The sequence below is a fragment of the Ambystoma mexicanum genome, chromosome 1q, assembly GCF_040938575.1.
Source record: "Ambystoma mexicanum isolate Mex_15411 chromosome 1q, UKY_AmexF1_1, whole genome shotgun sequence".
In the NCBI taxonomy this organism is placed as follows: domain Eukaryota; kingdom Metazoa; phylum Chordata; class Amphibia; order Caudata; family Ambystomatidae; genus Ambystoma; species Ambystoma mexicanum.
The window spans coordinates 808,629,223-808,642,065 of NC_090922.1; the positions used below are offsets into that span (position 1 = coordinate 808,629,223).

Consider the following 12,843-nt stretch of genomic DNA (forward strand, 5'->3'; position numbering starts at 1 on the left):
AAACAAGTATGTCAAGCCACAAAAATTCCACATGACTACACTCCAGGAAGTAATCCCCCTTCTAAAAAGAGGGGATTACATGGCAACATTGGATATGAAAGATGCCTAGTTTCATATTTCCATGTTCCCAGCACACAGAAGATTCTTGCGTTTCAAGGTAGACACCCAGCACTACCTTTTCAAAGTGCTGCCCTTCGGGATAGCCTCGGCTCCAAGGGTATTCACCAAGGTACTGGCGGTGCACCTATGCAGGGAGGCAATCCCGGTGTACCCTTACCTGGACGACTGGCTCATCACAGGGGAAACCCCCGTAATTTGCAGATCCAACTTTCAAAGAACTATCGACCTCCTCTTCCAATTGGGCCTCTCAATCAACGAGTAAAAATCAAGCCTGGTGCCAAGCACCTCAAAACAGTTCTTAGGAGCTGTCCTAGACACCCAAGAGCGGTTGGCCTTTCCATCAGAGGAAAGAATTTGAATTCTGTTGCTGGAAATTCCTCTATCAGTCCGGTCACCAGATCAGGGTGCGCAAAGCGATGTTTGCTAAGCATGATGGCATCTTGCATCTGCCTGGTTCCCCACGTGCGCCTGCGGCCCATGCAGGAATGGTTGGCGAAACAATGGTCTCAGGCAAGTGGTCAGTTGGACGATCTAGTGGTCGTTTCGCCAACACTAGTACAAAGTCTTCGCTGGTGGACAAGAGAATCTTACAAAGGGGAAACCCCTTTTATGATCCAGATATACAAGCCGCCATCGCAACAGACGCATTCCTGGCAAGGTGGGGAGCTCATCACCTTCACCACACAGCTCAGGGTCTCTGGTCTCACACAGTGGCTCAGAATCACATCAATCTGCTAGAACTTCTGGCAGTCTTCAGAGCGCTTCGGGCATTCAAACCCCTCCTTTCCAACCTGTCGGTGCAGATCCTAACAGACAGCACGACGGCAATGTTTTACTTAAACAAAGAAGGGGGCACTCGTTCGCCAAATCTGTCCAAGCTTGCCCAGAAAATTTGGAAGTGGGCACTCGGACATTTACCGGTCATCCCAACATGTTACAGGGGATCTCAATTTACTAGCGGACGCTCTGAGCAGAGATCCCCTCCCAGAGGAACATGAATGCCGACTACACGAAGAAGTCGTAGAAGATCTCTTCTCTCAGTGGGGTTTCCCCACTATAGACCTATTCGCCAAAAACTAAAACAGACAATGCCTAGACTTCGCATCCAGGTTCCCCCAGCCAGGCTGCAAGGGGAACACTCTATGGATGAATTGGTCAGGGATGTTTGCCTACGCTTTTCCACCAACCTCTCTGAGGAAGGTGGTCAACAAAATACACAGGGAATCGATGATGCTCATCCTAGTTGCTCCTATGTGGATGAGACAACCCTGGTTTCCTCACCTATGCAGACTGGTGGTGTGGGAACCCATCATGCTCCTGTACTGGTACAATCTACTCTCACAGCACGAAGGACAAACAGTGCATCATCAACCCAACTCGATGAACTTGGCAGCATGGCTCCTGAAGTCAGAGTTTGGGCATCTCAATTTACCCCAGAGATGCATGAACATTTTAAGAGTCTAGAAAACCTAACACAACACACTGTTACTTTGATAAGTGGAAAAGATTTGTTATTTGGTGCCAGAATAAACAAATCAACCCAATTGATTGCACTCCTTCCAATATGGTCACCTATATGCTCCACCTACTAGATGCAGGGTTAGTATTTAACTCACTCAAGGTACACCTGGCGGCGCGGTCAGCCTACACCTCCTCCCATAACAAGGTGTCATGGTGGAAAGTACCAGTGGTCAAGGCCTTTATGGAAGGGTAAAGAGACTCCACCCTCCAATTTTTAACTCGCCACCAGGTTGGGACCTTAATGTGGTGCTTGCTACACTCATGGGACCTCCCTTTGAACCCATGCATAAAGCTAGTCTCAAACACACCTGACTTACAAGACATCCTTCTTAGTAGCCATTACATCCGTAAGAAGGGTCAGTGAAATTCAGGCTCTGTCAGTGCAGGATCCTTTCTTTACTGTTATAAGGATAAACTGGTTTTACGCACTCACCCTAGGTTTTCACCTAAGTTCATTTCAGAATTCCATGTTAACCAGTCCATTGAGCTACCAGCCTTCTTCCAAGAACCCAAAAGCTCTGCTGAGGTGAAACTCCACACACTAGATGTGAGGAGAGCAGTCCTCCACTACGTGGACAAGACCAGACCGCTAAGGAAAACGGATGAACTCTTTGTCTCTGTACCTCTAGGGAGAGAAGGAGATTTCGTCTCTAAAGGTGCCATCTCTAGATGGATAGTCGGATGTATCCAACTGTGCTATTCCCTTTCAGATAAAACTGCCTTTTACGCCAAGGGCCCACTGTACAAGAGGTACTAGGGCCACTCTGGCTTTCATTGCAAATGTACCCCTTGACACCATTTGCAAAACAGCTACATGGAGCTCTATTCACACCTTTACTCAGCACTACTGCATTGACACTCATTCCAAGACACATACTCGAGTGGGACAAGCGGTTCTAAGACATTTGTTCACTCATGACTCTTCTCACATCCTACCTCCTTCCACTGCTCGCTAATCTATGCACAGCATGTGATCCAAGCAGATTCCACAAGCCTCAGAAGGGATACATTACTCACTGTAACCGTATTTCTGATGCTTGTATCTGCTTAGATTCACATGCGCCCGCCCTTCCTCCCCTCTGAGAGAAGGCGCATGGATGCTTGTAGTCTTAACTGCTTGGATACTCTGTACTCCCGCTACTCCTAATGTCAGAAAAAATACAATATGAGGGTCCTACACGCGTGAGGGATCATGGGTACAGTGGACATCACACTAGGGATAGTATTACTGGCACGCCCTAGTGCCGCCCCTTTTCGAGTTTCGCAAAACAAACTGTAATACTCTGCAGTTTCCACTAGATGTCGGCCTATGCACATCATGTGAATCTAAGCAGATACAAGCTCTGTGGAAGCCGATCTGTTGTTTGGTAAAGCGGTCGAAGACGCACTGAAAAATGCCAAGGACGAATACGAGACACTCAAGTCCCTTGGCCAGTTAACCAATAAACCCCCTAACCAGAGAGGGAATAGTAATTTTCGTCGCCCACGCGGCCAAAATTCCCAGAGAGGATTTAACTATTCCCAGGGGCAGGGTTCACAGTGGAACAACAACCAACAGTCTACCCAGGGTTATGGCAGAGGTAATAGGAGAGGTTGTGGTAAAGGCAGAGGCAGCCCCAGCAAAGGAGGCGGCACGCCTCCACCAAAGCAGTGACGCTCAGTTCAGGGTCCCTTCTCACGCAACCCCAGTAGGGGGACGCATTTCAAACTTCACCCAGGCTTGGGAAGGGATCACATCAGACAGATGGGTGCTGTCAACAGTATCCACAGGATATTGTATAGAGCTACTGCAGCGTCCCCGGAACCGTCCTCCACGACAAAGAGTACACTCCTTAGAACATCAGAAGATTCTCCTCGAGGAGATCGCCATTCTTCTACAAAAGGACGCGATAGAACTCGTCCCGGGACACCAGGTAAACAAGGGTATTTATTCAACTTACTTCCTTGTGCCAAAGAAAGACTTGACAATGCGCCCAGTATTGGATTTACGGCCTGCCAACAAGTATGTCAAGCCCCAAAAATTTCGTATGACCACGCTACAAGAGGTAATCCCCCTCCTAAAAAAGGAGGAATTACATGGCAACCTTGGATATGAAAGATGCTTATTTTCATTTTTCCATGTTCCCAGCGCACAGAAAGTACTTGCGCTTCAAGGTGGACAGTCGCCACTACCAATTCAAGGTACTGCCCTTCGGGATAGCTTCAGCACCAAGGGTATTCACCAAGGTACTGGCGGTGGCGGCTGCACACCTACGCAGGGAGGCAATCCCAGTGTACCCTTATCTGGACGACTGGCTCATAACGGGGGAAACCCCAGGAATTTGCAGGACCTCTGACATTATTTTTGTCCTCTCTGGATGCTCTGGATCACCGCCTTTGTTACCGCCTCTCCTTGCTTTCGCTCGATAATCTGCTCGTATAAGTGGGAACGGGTTTGTGGGAGAAAGCGCAGGTTCCTTCAGACCTCAACCTGCAGGTTTTACTCTTTAGCCTAAACACGATCTACCGGGAGCCTCTGTCTACTTAGCCGGATGGCAAATGACTCGTGATATTGCCAAGACTTATGTCGACGGTCAATGGGTGTCTTATCTAATCAATTAACCATACTCTGCTACCAAGTGTGCACTAGGACCCCATCCGGCCCATAGAGCAGGGGGGGTGCCCCAATAGCACTTTAAGATGAGGCAACCGCACTTGTGAGATGGATGGGGATGCAGATGAATACTCTCGCATCAAATCATTGACAACTCAATTGTTTGGCAAAGGGAGTCCGTTTAATGACAAGTACACAAAACGGGGAGTTCATGAATATCGGCAATTGCTCGATCTTCCTTCTCGCTTCAACTCAGATTAATTTCAGAAAGAACACATTTATACTAAACTCATCACTGACGTGTAAAGCTTAAAATCCGGCATGCAATTCTATTGGTTCTAGGAAGGTAACTTTAATATAGGTACTATATCTGTATATGGTAACAGAGTGAGGGGATTGGACAAACACCGTCAGGTGGGGCATCTAAGCCCTACCTTCAAAATGGCTACTGTAGACGTCACTAAAAGTACGTGTCATTGATTTTACTAACTATAGGACCCTAGATTACTTGGACCACTATGATTGGGCTGGCAACAGCCCCACTCATACTTTTCCACTTAGCAGTGTGCAGAATAGCCGGCCAGGTGCAGGGAGCTCGTCTGCACCCCCAGCTTCCCTCCAATTATTGCTACAATCAATCAACTTAGTGGTCATGTGTCAATTATTTCTTAGTGGTTGGCCTTGAGACTGCTTCTTGGTCTGGAAAAATTAAGATATCTGTGCCTGGCACAAGGCCACGCGTAGGTGTGAAAGTTTCATCCCTTCTCGCTTGGCCGGTCACGTGATTCAGACACCATGAAATCGTCTTATTCTTTGTTTATTTGATTTAATTATGCCAGCCATCTGCGGCTTATCTTGACTTGACCTTTCTGAACAGGATACTCTGTTTCATAAATTGCATCCACTGTTGGGCTATTTTAGCCAGTACGACCTTGGCTTCCTGACTTGATTTGCATGCATCTGAATTTCTCTTTTGTCTTTAATTCTCGATTTGCTTGCTGCAGGGCTCTTCTCTTGAGACCTTTAACCTTTGGTTGATTCTGCTCTTAGCATAGTGGAAGTATACTTATAATAAGTGCTCCTTTTGGAGGTAGATATGTATATGTGGCGCTTGCCGCAATCTATCTTACTACTAAGCTTAGCAAGCCTCACAAATTCTGTGCTTCTTGCGGTTCCTTGCATATGTACATGTGTAAACTAACTGAATATCTTCATCGCGCATGTGGCATTATTTTTGTCAGTTGACATTATTTCACTTTAGACTCAAGGTGTCGCTTATCCATGGTGCTTCGTCTCTTTTCATCATTCACGGGTCGTTATATCTTCTATGTGAGTCAGTCTGGGTTCTTGTGATGTCACCATTCGTCTTCCTTCAGTATCTTTGTAGCTTCTTCAGGGATTGCATTCTGACCATCTTCATTCTGTTAAATTTGTCGATATGGTTTTCTCAATGGGTACCTTACTGTCCAGGTTTTCTTAGGGGTCGGTACTTCAACAGGTGCTGTTCTTCTGATTGGTACTGGACAGAGCCCCACTGCGGCGCTCTGCTGGTTTATTTGCTAATCATACACCACATATTTCGGCGTGAACGTTCCTGGTACTTCAAAATGGATGGCTGGAGTGCGGGTTGTGCTTGGAACCTCATCTACACATACAATAGACCACAAATATTCTTAAGCAGGCAAATACTTTTGGATCCGCCCAGAAAGAGTCAGTCAGTGTTTTTAGAAAGGTTTGTAGAAATAAGATTCACTTGAAGGGCCACAAGCTGGGAGGCTTGTGAGGGGCCAAGTTATTAGAAACTCTGCAAGGGCAACCAAGACCAGTCTCAACTGAGAACAAGTAAGGCTACACAACAAGAGGTAAGTCCTCTTAGGTTTACAGTACCTTTGGTTAGAAGAAATGGTTCCAGCTGGCTTCTGTTCCTGTGTGGCTCATGCAGATACGGTTGCTCCTGAGCCTCAGCCGTGGGGACAAGAGGGAGGACTTCTGGGGACTCCTGCAACACAGTGGGAAGGTCGGTGGCAGAAAATTTCAATACAGCAGCACTTGGCGGTTTCAGCTCCTTGCGTCTGACAGCAAATGGCACCACCGCTGTTCTTGGATACCACTTCAGACTTTTCTCGCATCTGGCGTCCAGCACTCTATTGAGGTGGCTCAGGCTTCGTCAGTCCTGCTTCAGGAAAGTCCGGAGGATATTCCGGGTGTTTGGGTCCGACTTAAAATCGATCCACTCGGTTTGGTGTTTCTCTCCCTGGCACTTCAGTTGTAGCAGAAGAAGTACAGCCAGCTCCTAGAGGATGTCCAAATGAGTTCACTTTGGGGTTGATTGGTCCCACCAACCCAAGTGGAGAAGTAGTCCTTGCAGGGCTTCTCTAGTCGAGGCGAATTCGGAGCTTCAGCACAGCAGCAGGGCTTCACCGTGCAAACCAACGGTCCAGGAGTTGCAGGAGGCGTCTCTTCCGAGTTCTTATTTGGATTCCTTCGTCCAGTGGTCGACTCTGCCTTCCAAGCCAAAAAGCCTCACGTTGCTCCAGCTTGTCGGGCAGGAAGCGAGGGAGGTGCCCAAAACTCAGTGCTTTCTCTCTTGTTTACCTGAATGTACCCAAAGGTGATTGGCTGGCTGTCCTTGGAGGACAGCCACCCTGCTGTGAGTGACAGCTAGGCTGTGAATGAATGGGAGAAACCTGCATAAAAGGTAAGGTCTCTCAGACAGAAGGCGGAGTCGACCACTGCATGAAGAATCCAAAGAAAGAAACTGGAAGAGAGCTAGCTGCACCCTCCTGGACAGTTGGTTTGCCCGGTGAAGCCCTTCTGCAGTGCTGAAGCTCCACATTTCCTATTGACTAGAGAAGCGGATGACTTCTTCCCTTGGGTTTGTGGGACCAACTGACCCTAAAACTAACTTGACTAGGACCCCTCTCCCTGCAGGCTGTACTTTGCTACTGCTAGAACAGAGTGCCAAGGGACAGGAACACCAGAAACGAGTGCATCATCTTTAAACCGCACCCAAGCTCCAGGAAGATCCTAAGGACCCTCTCGAAGCAGGACAACCCAAGCCTGTGCCACCTCAGAGTGCTGGAACCCGGAAGCAAACGAAGCCCACAAGGTGTCCAAGAAACGCTGTGATGCTATTGACCGGTAGCTGAAACCGCGAAGTGCTGCTGGCGGGCAGTAATTACCTGGGGGCAGTATGACCTGGAGACCAGTGATTGGTTGTTAGGAGAAAGACAGTTCAGAAGTGAAACTGATTTTCTTATTTACCGAGGATTCCCAGCCTGACTGGGTATGCTAGATTAATGTCTTTGGAGATCCACCAGGATGCCCAGGAAGTTTCAGCGAGATTTGGAATTTGAAAAACTGTGCACTCCAGTGGCGCGAGGTTCCAGGGTATTGGGGTATTGCAACAACACAAGGTCGCAGCAACGCGTGGGATGGCTCAAAATGCAGGGCTTGAGTCTAGTTGGTCTCCCTAGGCTCTGGGTGGAGTCTTTGTTTTGGGAGTCCCCAGGTCGATTGGAAGGAAGGGCTACAGCAGGCTCAGGTTACACAGGAGGCTCTCTGGTTGCTGGAAATCGTCTCCACCACATTTCCTTCATCCTCTTTGGTTTCAGTTCCAGTAGTCGACTGCTCTCTTCAGCTTCCAGGTTTGCAGTATTTATTCAGGAATTACCGAGGAGTCCTCAGGGAGATATTTATTTATAGTATGCTTACAAGTTAAAAAGTTTTGTATATCATTCATATAAAATCAGGTAAAATCCAATATCTATCATACTTAAAATGCATATAAATTTTAAAACACATAGATATTTTAACTGATCAAATGGAATCTAACACAATCACATAAACTGTTATCATATAAAATATCAAATTCATGTCATGTCCATCAAGTAATCTTTGCCATATATTTAAAATGTTACAATTGTACATATATTTCATAAGATAAGTGGTGGTCAGTCAAAATGTCGAAAATAAAATGTAGAATGACGATGTCGAAAAATAAATGTAGAAATTTTTTTTTCGAATTGCTGCTTTTTTAAATATATATTTATTTTGGGGTCCGGGAATAAAAAAATGGGTAAAACAAAAAAGAATAAAAAGGGGGGGGTTGGGGGGGAACCCCCCCCATTTCGAATAAAAAAGTCATAAAATAAAATTCGACATTTTTTTTCTACATTTATTTTTCGACTTTTTGACTTTCTACATTTTGACTTTCTACATTATGACTATAAACCAAGTTAAGTATTACGTAAACATGTCAAACTCTCACATTCGCATAATATGTGGTAGGCAGTTTCTAGTATGTTTATCCCACATAGTCTACAATATCTAAGTTCTTTAGGGATACCAATCTTTGCTCCAAGTATAGTGAGTACATCACATATATTAAATTTAAACTTCCAATACCACCTTATGGTATTAGCGTCAGGATATGCATTTTGATATGAAGGTTTCCTTTCCCTTAAAGTTACATAATCAACAAAGACTATTTGCTTTAGTAGCCAAATTGACAATTCTTTGATCATAATCTAGTTCATATATCTTTGTTTTCACCTTTCTTTTTACTTGGGCAATATTCAGAAGTAACCAACTGAACATATCTGTCCCTATCCATTTGATATAATCAGCATTCCATCTATATAATGTTAAAAACACAGCCTTATTCTCTCCACATTTAAATTGTCCATAAGCTTTACTACAAATGTGTCATTATTGAGTCTAGTCAGTTTTACATATAGCATAGTACTCATTAGTTGGATGCGACTATAAACACTATTCATATTACATTCTAACAATATGTACTCGTAAGGCAGATTTTTTGGCATCCTCAAATCTTTGCTTCAAATTTCTCAATTTCATTTTTAAAATAGCATCCACATAATTCCACTCCATACACTAAACATGCTACAATTTTTGCTGAGTACAGTTTCAACACAGTACATATAGAAATATTCCCTTGGGCTCCAATGTATTTGCTTAACGCCATAGCAGCGTGACATGACACAATCATACACTTCCTCTTGGTCTCAATCCAATGCTTTTTCCATTTAAGTTTGTAGTCAATGATGACACAAGTATTTGTATTCATTCACAACTTCAATCCGTCTAATCTATTAACCATATTGGATTTTTATTTGTCTTCATCATCTTATGCTTAAACATCATTTAGTTTTATCAATATTAATGATTAAATCATTGGCTTTAGCAAACCTTTCAAGTTCATTTAATCTAATAAAAGGTCGTCCGCATAGCCAAGCTTTCCCAGTTTCACTACTCCCAGTTTAATATCATTTATCTGGGCTCTGCCTACTTCTCTTAGAAAATCTGCTAAATATAAATTAAACACAACTTCTGCATTCTCTCCCTGGATTTTACAAGAAGGGGCTGTCTGGTCCAATCAGGATAGCCAGCCCCCCCCCCCACTGGGATTTGGCCCCATTCAGGCAAGGGGGAAATCGGAGGGCTTCACACAATGGAATTTCCTGCCCTGGTTGTCGGGGGAAGGAACAAGAAAGGACAAACACTAAAATGGCTAAAAAAGAAGACTGGGGACATTTTGGTAACATGAGCACCCTTTGGTGCCTGTACTGCAACTATGAGCACAGCCCTCGCTAAACGTACACACTATTTATACAAGGGATCACTGCCTCCAGCCATTGAAGGTAAGCTTGTCCCTGTAACAGAATTGTTAGTTTTAGTCTGAAAGGTAATGCATTGTATCTCCCAGCACTCCACATAAGGTGGGTCGTGCTGGCTTCACAGTATAAAATCTAAAAGGGATCCACAGATCCTTTCTTACCTTGGGAACTGTAGTACTCAAGGTTAGCCAGAGAAAGTTTTAAAAGGGGAGCCCCTAGGGCAACCCAACAATAGGCAGTATGTGCCAAAAGTTGTCAGAGGATAGAATTAAAAACACACTATGGGGAGTTTTAACAAATGACACCCATAAAAAGAGTGGAAGACTGAGTCTGGAAAAAGGTTCCCACCACTGAGGTATTAGGACAAATAATCCACCATTAAAGCAAAAGGTTGTGGGGTTGACACAGATCAGGAAGATTTATCATTACTATGGAAATCTTAATTAACTGTTAACTTTAATGAATTAATGATTTCTATCCTTTAAGCTTATCTTTGAATAAGGCCTGATTTGTTTTGCTGCAGCATGATAGATGTTTAGCGTTAACATGGGCATGTTTATTTCGGAATCCTGTTGTGCCTGTAGTAACCTATACTTTTGCTTTCAGACTCTACGTGAACGCAAATCTCTGCCTGTAAAAACTTTTGAGAACCAGATTTTGGAAGCCATGCAGAGCAACCCGGTTATTATTATCCGTGGGGCTACAGGCTGTGGTAAGACTACTCAGGTGCCCCAGTATATCTTGGATGACTTCATCTTGAATGGCCATGGTGCTGAGTGCAACATTGTGGTGACACAGGTGAGTAGCACAATCAAGCAAGAAGAAAATACTTTTGTGTATCTGATCCTTTGCCCTTGCTTGTGCATGTTTTTGAAGCTAAGGGATGGCTGCTAACCCCCTAGTTGAACTAAGCCTTGCTAATGGATATGGGTTGTTAGGGGAGTTTTCCTAAAGTCATACCGGTAGTAAGACTTTAGTAAACTATGCCTGTGGTTTGTAGATCACCAACTCCTAGTATCAGTCATTACTAACTCTGGACCTTGGTAGAGTGGCAGAGCAGTCGGGCTAATTTTGAAAGGAAGATGTGTGAGCTGTAGGTACGTTTCTGATGCTTGTTAATCTGCTTAGAATCACATGCTGTTCATATGGTCCGACATCCAGTGGTAACCGTAGAGTATTGCATCTTGTCTTTTGGGGACTGAAATGGGACGTTGGCGTAGGCGTGTCTGTAACACTATCCCTATCGTGACAAGTAGTGTACCCAAAATCCATCATGCGCCGAGGTCCATCAGATTGTTTTTTTCCGCCCAGATAACTGGTCGCCCCATTGCGGAGCTCTTCATAAGAGACATTGGTTATCCTTGTTTACAGACTTTGTCGGTTATTTCCCCTAAGTCACTTCGGTGCTTCAAATACTACAACGAAGACTGCAGCAACCTTCGGCGGTGGACCTCGAAGCCTAAGATCCGGCGGCAGTCAGATCCACGTGGCCAGGCCCTCTGGCCGGCCTACACAGTAGGGAGAGTGGGGTCTGGGTGGTCACATCTTCGCTATGTCTCTCCTCTTTCCCCCCTCTTTACCCTCTAGGTCTGGTCATCATTCTCCTTACCTTTCGCTATGGAAAGGACAAATTTAGGTTTTGCCCCTCTTGTAGGGTCAAATACCCGTGGATGCACGAGCACGATAAATGCAATAATTGTCTGCCCCTTGGCCACGACGAAGCGCGGTGCGCGGCTTGTAGACTCCTTAGAACTAAAACACTTAAAGAGAGCCGCATTGAGCGGTGGGCCGCCTATGGCATGTCACAGGCTGGATCTTATACCCCCCCACCGAAAGTGACGGGGCCCCTAGTGATTACCAAGCATCTGTATCGGATGCCATCGACCTTACAAAGGACACTTCTAAGTCTGTCACGCCCGTCCCGGACCCCTCCAGGCCTGACGCAAGTCACGCTACTGCGACAACACTCAGCGACGGGGGGTGTACAAAAAACACACACTAAACGCACACCCCCATCCCCGGTTTCGATGGAATCCTCTGATCTTGAAGATCAACAGCCTTTCCCGCATCCACTGCTTGCGACTGGGCCTTTGAAGGGCGCTCAGCTGACGCTCCGCCCCCTAAGGCCCCGGTAGGCGAAAAATCTTCCGCTAGGTCTGTGTCGTACGCCACGCCCCGATTCACTGGACATCGCCGAAAGCAACGCAAGGATTACTTCGGCAGTGGGGCTGATGCCTAAGGAGTCGACGAATCTCAAGGAGCGTGCCGCGGACACGCCTAAAGACTCTTCACAGCACCTCGTTGCGAAAACTGATGTCAGTCAGGTGGCTTTTTCTAGCACTTAGTAATAAATTTATATTTTCCTTTTGCACCTTCTGGTTCCTCTAAATGGACGAGGGAAAAATTTGAATGGTGCATGGACCGCTTGGAAAAGATTCTCTTTCAGAGCATGCTCGGGAGGATCCTCTTTCTGTGTCGACCTTAAGATTTCCTGGAAATGTAGAACCTTCTCAGGAACCTTTCACTTCTATCCATCCAGAAGATGAAATTCAAATGGACACATATCAAGACATTTATGATGAGGAAGATACTACACTGCAGATGACCAGGCGGATGCCACGGACAACTGTGAGGACACTAATCAAGTTGAGACAGAGCCATGGGCGCTCTCTACTCAGTCGGGACACAGATGGCCTGTGTTTGGACTCCCCTCCTTCCACCCCGGCCCGCCAGGCTCCACCAGTAGATGATCAGATGGCCTGTAATGCCATCTTAAGGAAGGCAGCCGATTACTTTCAAATCGCCACCCAAGAGGCCATACCTGAACAAGATTTCTTGGAGGACATTCTTAAAGAAAAGGAGATTGGCTCCTTCTCTGGTCACACCAGGGTAGTAAATCCAAGGGTGGAGAAATTATTTTGGCCATCGCCTACTGACCCTCAATATATTAAAAGCCACGCCACCCCCGAT

General features: G+C 45.7%; 1 protein-coding gene across 2 annotated transcripts in view; it reads left to right on the forward strand.

Moving 5' to 3' along the window:
• DHX9 (DExH-box helicase 9) overlaps positions 1-12,843 on the forward strand; it is a 745,262-nt gene that overhangs the window by 389,628 nt on the left and 342,791 nt on the right. For both annotated transcript variants that reach the window (XM_069641409.1, XM_069641410.1), the window contains one exon: positions 10,480-10,671. In XM_069641409.1, coding sequence (XP_069497510.1) covers positions 10,480-10,671 — 192 coding nt within the window. The remainder of the gene's footprint in view (positions 1-10,479; positions 10,672-12,843) is intronic.